The sequence below is a fragment of the Oratosquilla oratoria genome, chromosome 11, assembly GCF_046742065.1.
Source record: "Oratosquilla oratoria isolate Oo_2021 chromosome 11, ASM4674206v1, whole genome shotgun sequence".
NCBI lineage: Eukaryota > Metazoa > Arthropoda > Malacostraca > Stomatopoda > Squillidae > Oratosquilla > Oratosquilla oratoria.
The window spans coordinates 52,309,981-52,327,890 of NC_134787.1; the positions used below are offsets into that span (position 1 = coordinate 52,309,981).

Here is a 17,910-nt window from a genome sequence, read left to right on the forward strand (position 1 = left end):
AACCGATAAAAACTAAACATGTATAGTAGAGAGATGTTAACGCGGTCACTACTGCGAAGAGAATGGTTATAGTGTGCGAGACTTGTGGTGGAGGGCAAGGGCCCCCCCCCCCTTGCCCCAATGGGGCCCCTTACTGAGGATAAGCGTTGCCCAGACCCACAGAGTGAGGATTTTAATTTTGCAGTAGAAATATTCGCACTATGCGAAAGTATCCTATTGTAAGGAGTACCGAAGAGTTTGTATTCTTCGGAACAAATTATAGGATTTCTATATTCTTTGGTCATTAGAGACACAATACCAGTACAGTATCTTGCTTTCCATTTTTTTTTATATATAATGAACAACCCTTTTGTCTTTCCAGGAACCAATACTGGGTACCTGCAAGTGATGGTCCAGAGAGGTCAGACATGATGGAGAATCATCTCCCTCCCACCCATCTTCAAATCTCATTGATACCCTCACTTTTACCTGAAGGTGCAGCCCCAAGGACTAGCACTCAGTTTCTTATAAGAAGTATAGTTGAGCCAGAGCACAATTAAATCCCATTTATACCTGTCCCCCTCCTATTTCAGCACCTCTGGGATGAAGGGTTGTCCTTGTCTCCCATCATAATACTTGGGTCAAAGGTGTGTGTAGCAAGGCACAGCTCTTGCATGGCCTTTGGGCCCTATCATTCCTTTATCCATTTACAATCTCTCTCTATTTATTCTTATCTTTGGTATTCTCTCTTCCCTGACTGAAGATTCCATGTGCATCCAAAGCCTCCTTTACCCCATCTATCCACACTATTCTTAGTTTTCTTCTCAAGTTTACTCCATTTATTTCTGCTTTTCATGTTCTCTCTGCTAGTTTTCTTCATTCATTCTTTCCATTTAACACACCTGAAAAGAACTGCTAATAAGAGAATAATTCATACTAAAACAGTACATCAGCAGTCTCAAGAAAAAAAAATCTTACAAGTATGAATTAAAGAATATCTCACCTTAGATCACTGATGCACTCTATGGCAAAACTGCGCACTGCAGGATCTGCATAAGCATAGTCCAACAGCTCCAAAGCCTGTTCAGGTGGCAGTTTGGGCCACTCTGAGATCAGCCATATTATCTCACAAACCTAAGTAATACATAGTCTATGGTAACATGAAATACATTTACAGCCTTAACTACACTAGCTCTAGGTCAAGAGTGGGACCAATGATAGGTACTTGCAAGAGGTGGTTCTACAGGATGAATATCAGAGAGAATCATTGCCTTAATACCCATTTTCAAAACCTGTTAAAAACCTTATATTCATCTAGAAGTGCAGCCCTGAATGGCTGACACTTGGTCCTCAGACCTGGAATAAGATCTTTATTAATATCAATTGGTTTTCCTTCTCAGGCATTTCATTTCAAACATATTTAAACTATTCCTCTCTGCTCCTCTTAAATTCGATCTCTCTGTCCCATACAATGCTGTTAGCACAATCACCCCTTCATATAATCTCCACTTTGCATCCACTCCCAAATGCCTATTTCTCATTACACTTTTTAATCCCCCAAGACATTTACTTGTTTCTCTCAATCTACAGTTTACCTCCACCTCTACTCCATTCATGAGACAACAAAACAGTATCTCTTCTACAAATGGCCTTTGGACCAACCAAGTGTTGTTGCTAGTTATCTAGGAGAGACTTGGAGTAACAGATTGGTTGATCTGTTTCAAAACCACCTCAAACAGGTTCCTTTCATTGGTCCTTGTTACAAAAATTTCAAATACAAAGTACAACTATAATCATTGTTGCCTTGAGTTTTCATGACCAGAAACCTACAACCCTACATTGGCTGGCAATGGCCCTTGGCCCTTCCCACAAATATCTCTGGGAAGAACTTTTGGACTACTGTCTGTGTTATATTAGTGTGAAATTGTTTTTATGTTACTACTTGAAAGTAGTAGAAGAGTGTAGCAGTTGCCAGTTATCAAAATTTCTTGTGTGAGAAAGTGGAAGAAACATAACTGAAATTGACAGAAAGGTCTTGGGCTTGGGGTGGAGATCAAATGCCAGGACAACTATAGATGGAGTTGAGGATGTTGACAAGTTCTGGGAGATGAGTCTTTTTGTCACCCAACTTCAATGACTATCTGTCATTAGTCCCATTATATAAAGTATGATCATATTGTGGTTAGGAGAAATTAATGAGAACCAATCCCACCATTTCAAAAACTTTGAGGTAGAAAAGTAAATCATCAATATCTGATGTCAAGGAAAACATAATTGCAAAGGCTTGTTAATTCAAAGATAGGCACACAGGTTGAAATTAGAGAACTCAATTCTCTTGCACATCCTATCACTATGGAATACCAACCTGTAAATGATCATTCCACTCTACAACCTGGAGCAGCTTTGGAAGAACATGAGGGATTTCTCTCTGGCAATGCCATCGAAGTGACCAAAGTGATTTTTTCTCTTGTTCATGCAACTCTGTCATAAGGTCTCTGTCAGCTACTTGTTGTACTTGTTGCACCTCTTCTATGTTGGCATAGTTATCTGACTGTTCATCCTACCAAGAAACAAACAAAGCTGTTATTCATTTGATTTTATATACAGTAAGATGCAGAAAAAACACTGGTAAATAAAATACATAGGCCAAACATTTCTGTCTATTCAAGACATCTTCAGGGAATACATTAAGAGAGATACAGGGATATACGAGTATACAGTGGCCGCGAAAAGTTTGGGCGCAAAATTATAGGCGCCCCAACTTTCCCCTAAACTCAAAACATGCGAAAAATACAACTTTCCACCCAAACTTTTCGCTATTTTTCAATGCTAGCGTTTGTACCCGTATTTAGCCGAGACAATACACACTATTTGGCAACTCTGTTTAGGCGCACTCGATGTCACGTGGAGTCAGTTTCTAAACATCTCTCACGGAGAGTAGTCTTTTTTTTGCGGTGGTCTCTGTTTTTGTGCCTTGATATCTCCGTAATGGGAAGTGGTAAAGAGCTGGAAAGAGACACAGTTGTTACAATCATAACCCTCTATAAGGAGGGTTATAAGTGTAAAGATATTGCTACTCGTGTGGGAATTGGAGTGCGTCAAGTGCAAAAGTGGACCAAGAAATTTCGAGACGAAGGAAGTAACATCATTCGTACTCCAAAGCATCGCTCTGGTCGGCCAAGGAAGATATCAAATCGTACTTCTACGGTTCTAACTGCCTCCTACGGTTATTAGGAGGCAGTTAGAACCGTAGAAGTACGATTTGATATCTTCCTTGGACGACCAGAGCGATGCTTTGGAGTACGAATGATGTCACTTCCTTCGTCTCGAATTTTCTTGGTCCACTTTTGCACTTGACGCACTCCAATTCCCACACGAGTGGCAATATCTTTACACTTATAACCCTCCTTATAGAGGGTTATGATTGTAACAACTGTGTCTCTTTCCAGCTCTTTACCACTTCCCATTACGGAGATATCAAGGCACAAAAACAGAGACCACCGCAAAAAAAAAGACTACTCTCCGTGAGAGATGTTTAGAAACTGACTCCATGTGACATCGAGTGCGCCTAAACAGAGTTGCCAAATAGTGTGTATTGTCTCGGCTAAATACGGGTACAAACGCTAGCATTGAAAAATAGCGAAAAGTTTGGGTGGAAAGTTGTATTTTTCGCATGTTTTGAGTTTAGGGGAAAGTTGGGGCGCCTATAATTTTGTGCCCAAACTTTTTGCGGCCACTGTATATTACAAAGATTCCATTCTGTGTCTTCCATGTGATAAATTTTACATTGGCCAAATTGGTAAAGATCTACAAACAAGAATTAACCAACAGCGTGAGAAGAGGCCAAGTGTCTAGTGGGGTTTTTATTCATGTGAGGGATCATGGTCATTCAATTTACTGGGATACGAATAAAATTACTTCTTTTAATTCCTTGACAGAAAGAAACATTTTTGAATCAAGCCACATAAAACATACATTTGATGAAAACATTAATTTAAGTTTAAGAATGCACAAGCTTGATAAATTAATTTCAAAGAAAACTGTTGAATGTTATTCCTCCCAGCCTATATGACATTTTGTCTGACAAAACTTTTTGCGTTTAGTGTGACTGAGCATTCCATGTTCCTTTATAATATATACATCCCTGTTTCTCATACTGATGATGTCTTAAACAGACAAAAATGTTTAGATTACATATTTCATTTACAAGTGTTTTTTCTGCAAATTTATTTTCATGTGTTTTTGTGAATTACTGCAAATCCAATAAGATATATCAGTTTGAAAAAACTACAAATTTTGTATGCAGTTTTTTTTAGTGCATAATTGAATGATTACCTCCTCTTCTGTTAAATTTTCCTTTGCCCTGCCTATCATCTCATCTTTAGATGGAAACAGAACAGAAAACGTAGGATGATATTTCTTGAAGGAAATTGTTAAAGTAACAGCATGGTCGTGGTCATGGTTATTCACAACACTGCCTAATGCATAGGGGAGATCTGTCTCACCAGTATGGTCCATATAAGCCCATGAATACAGTGACATGGAGCCACTTTTCAGTTGATTTCTGTAGTCATAAACTGTTGTGTTTACCCAGGCAATTGGAATTCTGGTTTTCTGTGGAACAAATGGTTTTAGTTACATTCTTATACTGTACTGTCTAGTACTGTATACAGGATATTTGATATGCATTTAACTAATTGTAATATATATAAATGTATATTTGTAAAAGAGGGGAGCAGGTTCTCAGTAATACACATGGAGTTAAAAACAACAGCATTGTTGTAGTTATTCAGTTTTTTCCTTGTATTCTCGATTTTCCTGATTAGAGATTTGCCATTAACCGAGTGAATTGAAACTAAATCACTAACTACACACTGATGGCCACTTAAAAAGGAAAGTAAGAACATACCTGTTTCTCTTGCCCTGCATTGGCATTGGTTGGTTTGCCTTTAACAGCTTTATTACTCAGAGGGACAACTTTATATATAGCTAGGCATAACCGGGCATTCCTAGGAATATTGCACACTTCGATATTGAAGTTGAGATCTTGGTCAATTATTGCTTGACCATCTACAAATTCAACCTCTCTTGTTATTTGTGTTTCTGAGCAAAGACTGGCACCTCCATGGTAGAGACCTGCCTCTACTTGAACCTGCCAAGCATGAACATAAAGTTATACAAAAATAACAAAAATGTCACATCATACTAGATCACCAACTTGTTTATTTATTCTATCTAGCTATATACCAAGAGCTTCTCCCCCTTATAAAGGAGGTAGCCAAGTCAAAGGCACACACTAACTCTCACCCATCCCACTCCCATCCACCACCCTTGTTTCCCTCTTACCTTAGCTCCTTGTGGATGAAGGGTCAACCATGTCTCCTGCCCACTGCCTGGGTCAGGAGCAATGAGCAAGACACAGCACATCCACAGAGCAGGGATGCTTCACTTACATGACAGCCCCCACCTCCCCATCCCCTCATGTGGAAAATAGAGATATCTATTTATCTATCTAACTATATACTAAGAGCTTTTTCCTCCTTACATGGGAGGTAGCCAAGTCAAAGGCAGGTAACTGCTCCCACCCATTCCACTCCCATCCACCACCTTTCCCTCTCTCATCTGTTTATCATACATACATATACCAAGGCTTTTTCCCCCTTACAAGGGAGGTAGCCAAAAAGGAAAAGGCATAAAATCATTCCCACCCATTCCATCCCTGAAATACACTCCACACCCCTCCACCCTCCCTCTCGTCTTAGCATCTCCCAGATGACGAGTCATCCCTGCACCTTGTCCACTGCCCTGGGTCAGAAGCAGTGTCAAGACACAGCACATCCACAGCAAGGCTGCTTCATTAAATCAGCGACCCCCTCTCCGTCCCCCAATGCATAAAAGGAGAAGACGGGGAGAAATCCCTTCGGGCTGTGTCAAATTTTGCTCACACATACTACCTCAGCCCCCCCCATCTCCCTGCCCATTCCACCTCATGCATCTGTTTATTATACTAGCCAAAATAAAAACTCCTGGAAATCAGGAAAACTATATGTTTATATATATATATATATATATATATATATATATATATATATATATATATATATATATTTAGTATATTTTGGCAGTAAATTTTGTACTTAGATAGTACCATATTGTATACTTATCTTGTGTTTCTTATTTGAACGATAATTTCCATACGTAATCATGTAACGGTCCCATTGACCTACTGCCCATTCTCTTTTGTGTTGATTGCCTGTAAAAATATTTTCCATTAATAATTTCGTTTACTAGTTTTATCGCTAGTTTAATATTCCTTTCCTGGAATCTTCTTTGTTACCTTTACTTCTAGTCTTACGAATTATCTAGGCCCTGACCAGATAGTTCAGTCCTACAGTGGCTTCTAGAAGTGCGCTGGTTCTTAAGCACTTAGACGTTATACGTAACGTCTCTTCACATACCAGCAGCCCGTAACAATGTCTTGTTAAAGACCAATGCTAATTCAGTTTCAACTTTCTTCTTAGTTGTTTTTTCCATTCTTCTTATATGTTTCTTATAGTCCAGGGGTAGATTAAACACAAGTCTACCGAGATCCATGGTATATTGACACTAATTACATAAATACAATCGCAAGCTTTCGGTTGTTACATACAACCATCTTCAGGCAGATAAAATGACAGGAAAAGGTCCATGTCAATTATGCTAAGGAGTTACAAAATGACAAGGCTTTATGGTTCCAGTGAGGTGGAATTAGGAGAGGTTCGGGTCAGATCATAATGACTGGGGGGGGGGGAAGCTGGACAGTGAGGTGGAATTAGGAGAGGTTCGAGTCAGATCATAATGACTGGGAGGGGGGGGAGCTGGACAAGGTGTCCGATGATGTTATATGTCATGTTGTCGAGGGAAATTTTGTCCTGGTGTGACGGGTTCTTTGTTTAAGAGTAAGGTGCCTAATGTGTTTGTTTGTATGTTGATGATTGGTGTGTGTTGTGAAATGTAGACTTTCTCCAGGATGTGTAGTTTTTTGTGATTGTTAGTGTTTGAGTATTTTGGTATTGTTAACTAGGTCTTGTCTTGTTGGATTTCTGTTGTGATATTGAGTCATATGTTTCCGTATGCTACCATCGCGGGCATGCATTGTGAGCCTTCGGCTAAGTGAAGTAGTGGTAACACCAATATAATTCATGTTAGGCAGAAGTTTGCAACCTTCTTCGGAGCAGGAGTATTGGTATACCACATTCGCTTGCTTTAGGGTGTTGTTATCTTTTGTCTGGTTATTCTTCATGAACAGGCTAGAGACGGTTGTGTTTTTGTAGTATATAATTATGGCTAATTTTTCTTGTGGGTTGATACATGTGACATTCCTTGTGATGATTTCTTTTAAGACCCGTTCGTCAGTTTTATATGCGGGTGTCATTTGATTCTTAAAGAAAATTTTGTGTATAGTCTGTGTGGGTTTTTGTTCCTGTTGAGTTTGGGTACGTGTCAGAAAAAGGTTGATTTCTTTGTCTATGATAGTGTTTGAGTAATTGTTGTTGATGAGTATCTGTTTCAGTCTCAAGAGTTCTGTGTGAAGTAAGTCCCAAGAAGAACAGTTACGAAAGGCACGTCTTAAATATGCCTTGTCATTTTGTAACTCCTTAGCATAATTGACATGGACCTTTTCCTGTCATTTTATCTGCCTGAAGATGGTTGTATGTAACAACCGAAAGCTTGCGATTGTATTTATGTAATTAGTGTCAATATACCATGGATCTCGGTAGACTTGTGTTTAATCTACCCCTGGACTATAAGAAACATATAAGAAGAATGGAAAAAACAACTAAGAAGAAAGTTGAAACTGAATTAGCATTGGTCTTTAACAAGACATATATATATATATATATATATATATATATATATATATATATAAATATATATATATATATATATATATATATATATATAAATATATATATATGTATATATATATATATGCACACACAATAAATTTGAGGCTAAGTATAATAAATTGGAAAGTAGTATGGAAAAAGGTTGTGAATCACTACAGAGAGACCTGGACAAGTTCTGGGAAGGGAGTCAAAAATGGGAAGTGAACTTCAACATTAAGAAATGTAGTATAACAGAGTTTGGAAAGAGAAAAAAAAAAAAAAAAAAAAAAAAAGAATATCAGGACAATATAAAATCAGTGCAAATGAATGAAAGAAAGTTTGTTCCGAAAAGGACCTAGGAGTAATCATCACCAAAGACATCCCCAGACAAGCAGATAAACAAATTGTCAGAGAAACCTACATTTTACTAATATCAATTAAGGTGGCTTTTAATTACTTGGATGAGATACTGGTAAAGAAAATAATGGTCATACTGATAAGACCAAGATTGGAGTATGCTGTGACACTATGGACACCCAGTACAAAAAAGAATACAGTCGTACCTCGGTACTCGACCGCCTCTATACTCGACCAAATCGGTGCTCGACCAAAAAATTCGAGTAGAAAATGCATCGGACCTCGAACAGATTTTCGGTACTCGACTAGCTCGAACAGCGGGTAAGCGTCAGTTCGACTCAGACCGCCAGCGGAGTAAGACGTACGCAGTTTGTTCGAGTATTTCTTCCCAGATTTAAACTTTTTCGTGTTGCTCTAGCCCTTAATAATGGGTCCAAAGAAAGACAGTGATAAGGGGAAAATTGGTTTCGGTGTTCGAACAAATCGGTGCTCGACCACCACCTCAGAACGGATTATGGTCGAGTACCGAGGTACGACTGTATAAGGAAAATAGAAAGAATCCAAGCAGCAATGGCAGAGATGGTCCCAACACTTTCAAAACTGACATACAAGCAAAGATTGGCTAAACTGGAACTACCAACTCTGGAACAAAGAAGAGGCAATCTATTGGCCATCTACAGCATCATGAAAGACATCGAAGTCCTTGACAGAGAAGATTTATTAAAGTGGGATAGAAAAAAACAAGGGGACATGGAAAGAAACTCAAAAAGGATATTATAGAAGAGATCTGAAAAAAAAAAAAAAAAAAAAAAAAATCCACACAGTGGTGGATGTCTGGAACAAATTGGACGAAACAATAGTGTAAGCAAACACCATACAAGAATTTAAGAATGAACTAGATGTTGCGTGATACAAAGATGGGCCACCACGAGCATAGCTCCCCTTTCCATATAATACATACATACATATACCAAGGCTTTTTCCCCCTTACAAGGGAGGTAGCCAAAAAGGAAAAGGCATAAAATCATTCCCACCCATTCCATCCCTGAATACACTCCACACCCCTCCACCCTCTCTCTCATCATAGCACCTCCCAGATGACAGGTCATCCCTGCACCTTGTCCACTGCCCTGGGTCAGAAGCAGTGTCGCAAGACACAGCACATCCACAGCAAGGCCGCTTCATTAAATCGGTGACCCCCCTCTCCGTCCCCCAATGCATAAAAGGAGAAGACAGGGAGAAAATCCCTTCAGGCTGCGTCAAATTTTGCTCACACATACTACCTCATCCCCCATCCCCCCACCCATCCCACTTCATGCATCACGTCATCCATATACAACCATTCTCCATTCACCCGTCTTCTGTCCTCTCTCGTCCTTCCTCAACATACATTCCCCTCTTCCCTAGAGCCCCCTTCACCCCATCCATCCACCTCAACCTAGGATGTCCCCTCATGTTCACTCCCTCCACATCTGCCTTCCATACCTCTTTTACTAGTCTTTCTTCACTCATTCTTTCCATGTGTCCAAACCATCCTAATACTCTTTCATCAACCCTATCTCCCAACTCCCTTTCCACCCCTGTTCTCCTCCTCACCTCCTCATTTAAATCTCACTCTATCTAGCCTAGTAACCCCCATCATACTTCTCAGACACCTCATCTCAAACACATTCAAACTCCTTCTCTCTTCCTCTCTCATGTTCCATGTTTCTGCCCCATACAGTGCTGTTGGCACAATCACTCCTTCATACAATCTCCTCTTAGCATCCATTCCCAAATGTCTATTCCTCAATACACTTTTTAATCCACCATATAATACAACGATAACCCATATAATACAGGTACTCCTCGTTTAATGACGACAATTGGGACCAGTGCGCCGTCGTTAACCGAATTGGTCGTTAAGCGAAAGTGTATACATATACGTACATGTACTGTATGTACAATGTCCAGCAATACATGTATCTTTATTTTCGTGTATTTTCCCTCTTTTATACAGTACATTAAAGCTTTATTTACTGTTTATTTACAGTGGTTAGGTTCCTAAAATTACCGTATATGACCAAATCCGCGTATGCTGACATTCCATATTGAATACCGGGGTATTTTTTTAGTTTCGACCATGGGCGCAATATAGCAATAGAACATTAATTATTAATTTTGTAAATTAAAATGTATCAACGTAATATGCAATTTTGTGGGCAGAAATGAAAGTAAAAAATACCTTGCTACAAGAAAATATGCTAATGAACGAAGTCGGTAGCATAGGCTCGGGATGCCATCTTGTTGTCTACCAACGTCTCTCATGACGACGACAACGAGGACGAGCAGGATGACATTTAATTTGCAGGTAATGATTTATTAAACACAGGTTAGGTTAGTTTAGTTTAGGTTAGACAAATTAATGTATCATCCTTTCATTTCTTCGACATCGGCATCTATCATAAACATGGTGTACCATTCGTCCGACATGACTTCGTTACTTACGAAATCTGTTTTAGCATTTTTTTTTTCATTTCTGCTCACAAAATTGCATATTACGTTGATACATTATAATTTACAAAATTAATAATTAATTTTCTATTGTCATATTGCGCCCATGGTCGAAACTAAAAATTTACCACTACCGGTATACACTGTACCCCAGGTAGTTTTTGCAGCTTGCAGGATGGTAATGTAGACCTAAGCTTCAGAACACTTTACCTCACAGCTAATATCCACCGTACAAGTTCATTTATAACATCATACAAATTTGCCTCAGCCAACTTAATTATCATACACGACGTCGTAACTTCGGGAGATTTACGTTAAACGACGTCATAAAGCCCGTCATTACTCTGAGTTGTCGTTAACCGAGTAGGTCGTTAAACGAGGAGTACCTGTACAACTAGGTAAATACACACATACACACATGAGCAGGCATTCCAACTCTAGTGGCCAAGGAGTTTGGGGTGTGTATTTGTAAAATCACAACATTACCAAGAGACTAGGCCATAATGTGATCTCTGAGCTTTCATCTGGGATGGTAAAAGTTGTCTTGCCAGGTTATTCTCAGGATATGGTGGATGGTTCTCAGGTGGAAGGTGTTTAGCCTTTTCTCCTGTCTACCCATATGTGATCCATGTCTTGTTGCCATATAACAGTATACAGACGCTCCTCAACTTACGTTTTAGTTACGTTCCGAACAGCTGAACGTAAGTTGAAAATGAACGTAAGTTGTTACTGTACCATACATCCGTAAATTCTATTACCATATCTTATAAAACACCCCTAAATCATTAATTATACACATAACATTGTAAAATGATAACATTAATTTCAAATAAATTAAATTCAAGCAACATAAATTGAGATGGTGGAGGAGGAGGGGTAGGAGGAGGATGAGGCAAGGCACGTTCAGTCTGTCGTTTGTGCCATGTAAACAATGGATGCAGCGTCATGTGTAAGTATCGTTTGAACTACGGAGAGCGCGCTAAACTAAAAAATTCACTAAAAAAAAAAATTACAGTCAGTTCAAACGTAAAATCGAAAAAGCGTAAAACGAATGAACGTAAGTAGAGGAGTGTCTGTACTAATGACACACTGCCATCTTTGTCTTCACTGTCAGTTCTAAGTTTGTCCACAGTCAAGTTGAGAGGCGAGTGGTGTTACTGCTTTCCCAATCCTCTTGTTGACATCAGTGTCCAGGGAGAGGGTGATGGTGATGGTGGAGCTGAGGTACATGAACTTGTGAACAACATTGAGTTTGTAGTCATCTATGGAGATGGCTGGAGGCACCTGTGTACTCTGTCCCAGAATATTCATCTTTTTCAGGTTGATGGTCAATCCAAAGTCCTTGCAAGTCTGGAAAACCAATCCATCAATGACTAGTTCCTGCTATGTGTGGGTTGCAACTGCTGCATTATATTCAAACAGTATGTCTCTGATGAGGACTTCACATACTTTGGTCCTGGCTCTGAGGCAGGCAAGATAGAAGAACCTACAATCTGATCTGGTCTGAAGGTAGATTCCCTCTGTTGCAGTGCTGAAGATGTGTTTCAAAAGCAGAGTAAAGATCCCAAAGAATGGGATTAAGCAAACATTCTTACTTGACTCTGCTGTGAACGTCAAAAGGCTCAGAAGCAGTGCCACTGAACTATCATGAAAAGATGCAATCATGCTGTGCAGTTTTGGCGGGCATCCAATCTTCGGAAGTACCTTGAGTAGTCCATCTCTGCTGACCAAATCAAAGGCCTTGATGAGGTCAATAAAGGCAAAGTTCAAGGGCATCTGTTGTTTTCTGCACTTCTCCTGGAGTTGGCAAAAGGAGAAGAATATGTCTACCATTGACCTCTCAACCTGAGAGCCACAATATGATTCAGGGCAGGCTCATTTGGCATGCTTCTGGAGGTGCATCAAGATGACCCAAGTGAACATTGCTGATGATGCTGAAAAGGGAGATGTCTCTATATTTGTTACTATAGTTGCTTCTTTGGCTCTTCTTGTTGAGTATGATGGTCTTAGAGTTCCTCATGTCCTGTAGTGCTGCTCTTTCATGCCAGCACTGGCAGAGAACCTTATGCATTGGTAGCAGTAGGATGGTCTTGCAGTACTCAATCATGTCTGGAGGGATACTAATGCTGCTTGGGGCCTTGCCTGAGACCAAGATGTCTAATGAATATTTCAAAGGGGCAGTAGTCTGAAATTTTTGTCATGAACATCATTAGTAGGCACTGTCCACTTGATCCCACACCACATAATCAGGAGGTCATTAACTGAGTAAGGGTAGGCATCTTTGGTCCTTCCCCTGTTCTTCTTGTTGTAAAAGAGTGCTATATAAGTATAGTAACCTCCACTTATTCTGCACTACTGAAAAGGACTTTAGCTTACAGTCAAAATACGTAGAATCACTGTTTCTAGTCTTTTCTTCTTCTCCAACTGTAGTATTAGTTTTGATTTACAAATGTGCTACTACATTTATCATCAATGGTGTTCCTCATATGTATATGGTAAAACAAATGTACTGGCATCATATGATACAACAAATTTACTTGAATTTATATATAATAATAGGGATACAAAAATTAAGCTGAAAAAAACAGTAAGATCTTACTTCCACTTGGTCATCCGAATCAGTATCCAGCTTGCTTAAGGATCCAACTCTGAAGCTGAATTCCTCTTTAATATTCCAAGAAGACATAAAAGACATCTTAGTTGCTGTCATACTGCTGAAAGAACTCCGTGGATTCCTGAAGATATTACTCAGATCTTCATAAGTGTTATCAGATGGTACTGAAGTGGAAAATATTTATATAAGTATCAGCTTTGTCACTCAATGAATAATAATAACTGTTGCCTCTACATATGGGGTATTGACTGCATAACTGTCACGGAATCAATATTTCATGGACTTAGTGGCAGCCCTATGGACCAGAGAGTAATTTCTACTCATAAAGGAAAGCTAAGTCAATTTTAAATGTCTACTACTCATCATTTCTGCAATCCTCCTTCAGTCTCTCCCTTATCACCTCTATGACCACATCATCATCTTCCCTTATACCATAAGTATCTTGGAACTGGGTTTCAATTCAATATGAATCACTACCCACATATTCCTTGTATTTACCTAGTTGTATTTTACAGGAAGGGGAGCTATGCTTGTGGTGTCCCATCTTCATATCTTGTTTTATCTAGCCTGTTTTTAAATTCATGTATTGCTTTTGCACACACCACATTTTCATTGATCCAAATGTCTATTATCTTGTGGGGAAAGCTTTTCTTTTTCAGGTCTCTTTTATAATTGTCTTTTTTTATTTTCTTTCCGTGTCCTCTTGCATCTCTACTATCCGATTCTATTAGCTCCTCTCTATCAATAATTTCTATGCCTTTCACGATTCTATAAATAGTTATCAAGTCTCCTCTCTCTCTTCTTTGCTCCAATGTCTGTAGTTCACGTTTTGCCAGTCTCTCCTCATATGATAGTTCTGAGAGCATTGGTGCCAATTTCGTAATATTTTTTTGTATTTTTTCAAGTTTTGTTATACATTTTTTTGCACTTGGTGACCATGTCGTTGCAGCATACTCCAATCTTGGTATTATCAAAGTGACTAATATTTTCTTCACCATTTCTTCACCCAGGTATTTACCTAGTTGTATTTTACGGGAAGGGGAGCTATGCTTGTGGTGTCCTGTCTTCATATCTCATTTTATCTAGACTGTTTTTAAATTTGTGTATTGTTTTTGCACACACCACATTTTCATCTAACTTGTTCCAAACGTCTATTACCCTATGGGGAAAGCTGTTCTTTTTCAGGTCTCTTCTATGACTATCTTTCTTTATTTTTTTCCGTGTCCTCTTGTATCTCTACTATCCCATTTTAATAGATCCTCTCTATCAATAGTTTCTATGCCTTTCATGATTCTATAAATAGTTATCAGGTCTCCTCTTTCTCTTCTTTGCTCTAATGTCTGTACCTCAAGTTTTGCTAGTCTCTCCTCATATGATAGTTCTGAGAGTGTTGGTGCCAATTTTGTAATTGCTCTTTGTATTCTTTCAAGTTTTGTTATACATTTTTTTGTACTTGGTGACCATGTTGTTGCTCCATACTCCAATTTTGGTCTTATCAGAGTGACTAGTATTTTCTTCACCATTTCCTTGTCCAGGTATGTAAATGCCACTTTGATTGTTCTTATTAAATAATAAGTTTCTCCAAAAATTTTGTTTACATGATTCTCAGAGGACATATTATTCATAATAATGACTCCCAGGTCCTTCTCATTTTCCACTTTTTTTTTCTTCTTTTTTTCCTCTCCCAATTTATATGATCCCACAATCCTTTTTTTGCTTCTTCCAAATTCCATTATACTACACTTCTTAATATTGAATTCCATCTCCCACTTCCTACTCCATTCCCATACTTTACTGACATCACTCTGCAGTGACTCACAATCTTCTACAGTGTTAACTTTTTCAACATTTTGCATCGTCCGCAAAGAAGCTCATATAACTTTCAGTTCCTTTATCCATATCATTAATATATATAGCAAAGATTATTGGGGCCAGAACTGTTCCTTGTGGAACTCCACTAATCACTTCATTCCAATTAAAATGTTTGTCTCTTATCACCACTCTCATTTTTCTTTCATGCAAGAAGTCTTCTATCCACTTCAGCAGTTTACCCTGTATTCCTCCTACAGTTTCTAATTTCTTTAGCAGTTTCTTATGTGGCACCTTATCAAAATCTTTTTTCAAGTCTAGAAATGCACAATCAGCCCATCCATCTCTTTCTTGTATTACATCTATTAGTCTTGAATAGAAACACATCAAGTTTGTGACACATGATCTTCCTTGTCTAAATCCAAATTGCCTTGGATTTAGTACATTGTTTTTTTCCAAATGCCTTACCCATCTAATTTTGATAATTCTTTCACAAATTTTAGCTACTGTACTTGTAAGAGAGACTGGTCTATAGTTAGTAGGGTCTTCCTTGTTTCCCCTTTTATATATTGGTACTATATTTGCTCTTTTCCAATCTTCTGGAACTTTTCCTTCTTTCAATGAACTACTTATTAGACTATGTGTTTTGTTTTTCAGTTCGTTCCTGCATTCTCTCAAAATCCAGTTTGCCATTTCATCTGATCCATGTGATTTTCTAACATCGAGATTGCTCAAGTGATTCATTATTTCTTTCCTTGTTACTTCTATCTCTTTCATAGGGGGGGACTTTCTCTTCCCACTCAACATCTCTAAGTTGTACGGTATGTTCTTCCTTGTAAACACTGATTTAAAATGCTTGTTCATAATTTTGGCCATCTCTATTTCCTCTATGTATTCAACTCCTCCTTGTCATAGTTTCACTAATTCTTATTTGTTTATCAGTTTGTTGTTTACAAATCTATAAAATAGTTTTGGTTGATCTTTACATATTTCTATGATATCCTTCTCAGATTTTCTCTTTTCTTCTCTGCACACTTATACATATTGATTTCTATAACTAGTATATATTTTCCTTTTTTCAGGTCTTTTGTCTTTCTTCCATTTTATCCAAGCTTTATCCTTTTTGTCTTTTAACTCACTACATCTTTTGTTGTACCAACATTTTACATATCTCGGAACATACTTTTCCATTCCTTAATGAATTTTTGTTAACATTTTCCATTTCTCTTCTACTGTTGTTTCCGCCTTGTGTATTCTTTCCCAGTCTCCTTTTTGAAAAAAATTCTTATTTTATCAAAATTTGTTTTTTCATACATCAATTTTCCCTTTCTATATCCATTGTGTCATTGTATGTCCTTTTATCATATCAAGTAATACATCAATCTTCCTTTCCTATACTTTTCATTTCTCTCCATATTTCTTCCTTTAGTTCAGTCTCTATAAGTATAAGGTCACTCTTTCCAAGTGGTGTCTTGTATTCAATTTTATCCACAATTTCAGGGTCTGTTGTAAATATTAAATCCAGTCTCGACAGTTCCTCATTACTTCTGTATCTGGTATTTTCATTGATACATTGTGTCATTGTATATTCTATGGTCATATCCAGTAATACATTACCCCACATGTCTTTTCCACCTTTCACTGTCATTTCCTCTTAACAATTTTTTTTTGCAGTTAAAGTCCCCCATAATTACCAGGTTACCTCCACCCTTTAGTATCTCATTTAATGAATGCCTTGTATCTTCTAGCATTTTCATATGCTTGTTCTCTTTCCAAGAGCTCATTTTTGGGGGCACATAAATCACCACAAACTTTCTACTTTTCATGTCCTTGTCTTCGACTTTTATCATGATCAGTTGTACATTGCTTTTACCCTCTGTAATCTTTGTCACATTCAAGTTTTTCTTGGCCAAGAACATGATTCCTCCTCCCTGTTTCTTGTTTCTGTTTTTAATCCAGTAATTGTATAACCCTTGTCCAACATTAATGGGTGGTATTGAACCCCTTAATTTCGTCTCCACAATTCCCATTATGTCTGGTTTTTCTTCTAACAGGTAATCATTTAGTTCATTCAGTCCTGAAATTAATCCATCAATGTTGGTATAGGCAACTTTTATTTTTTTTTATTTTTCCATCTTTTTTTCTGTTTTTGCTTTGCCCATTCTGATGTACCATTTTCTCAGTCTCATGTCAATTACCCTCCAATAGAATTCCTTGCTTTCGGTCTCCATTCTCTTCACATTTTTTTCCTTAGCTTCATCTTTTAGTGTCTTCTCTTTTTCTAATTCCTCAACACTCATTTCTCTTTTTATCCATATCTTATTGTAATGTTCACTCCTTGCCAACTTACTTGCTTTTTCTAATATGTCTTCTACTACCATTTGTGATCTTAGTTTTATCTTTAGGGGTCGATTTCTTTCCTTAGAATGATGTCCCACCCTATACACATTGTCTATATCTTTCTCTATTTCCTGATCACCATCCTTTATTTCTTTTAAGATTGCTATTGTTGTTGTGTGTGTGTACACACATATTTTGATGCAACCCAAAGGTATTTCTCCCTGTCTTCTCTTTTTCTGCACGAGGGGACAGAAAGGGGGGGCCAATTAAATAAAGTGGCCTTTCTCTGGATGTGCTGCGTCTTACTGCATTACTTGACCCATGGCAGTGGGCAAGATACAGGGATGACCTGTCATCTATGAGGTGCCAAGAAAAGAGGAAGGGAGGGGTGGTGAATGGGAGTGGAGTATGTGGGGATGAAATGGGTGGGAGTGGATTTATGCTTTTGAC

General features: G+C 38.2%; 1 protein-coding gene across 1 annotated transcript in view; it reads right to left on the reverse strand.

Moving 5' to 3' along the window:
- The window catches only part of LOC143029824 (phosphatidylinositol 4,5-bisphosphate 3-kinase catalytic subunit delta isoform-like), a 93,661-nt gene that overhangs the window by 14,953 nt on the left and 60,798 nt on the right, over positions 1 to 17,910 (reverse strand). Inside the window, exons 9-13 of the mRNA XM_076192884.1 lie at positions 13,297 to 13,475; positions 4,889 to 5,131; positions 4,315 to 4,593; positions 2,345 to 2,539; positions 983 to 1,113 (exon numbers count right to left, since the gene is read on the reverse strand). Coding sequence (XP_076048999.1) covers positions 983 to 1,113; positions 2,345 to 2,539; positions 4,315 to 4,593; positions 4,889 to 5,131; positions 13,297 to 13,475 — 1,027 coding nt within the window. The remainder of the gene's footprint in view (positions 1 to 982; positions 1,114 to 2,344; positions 2,540 to 4,314; positions 4,594 to 4,888; positions 5,132 to 13,296; positions 13,476 to 17,910) is intronic.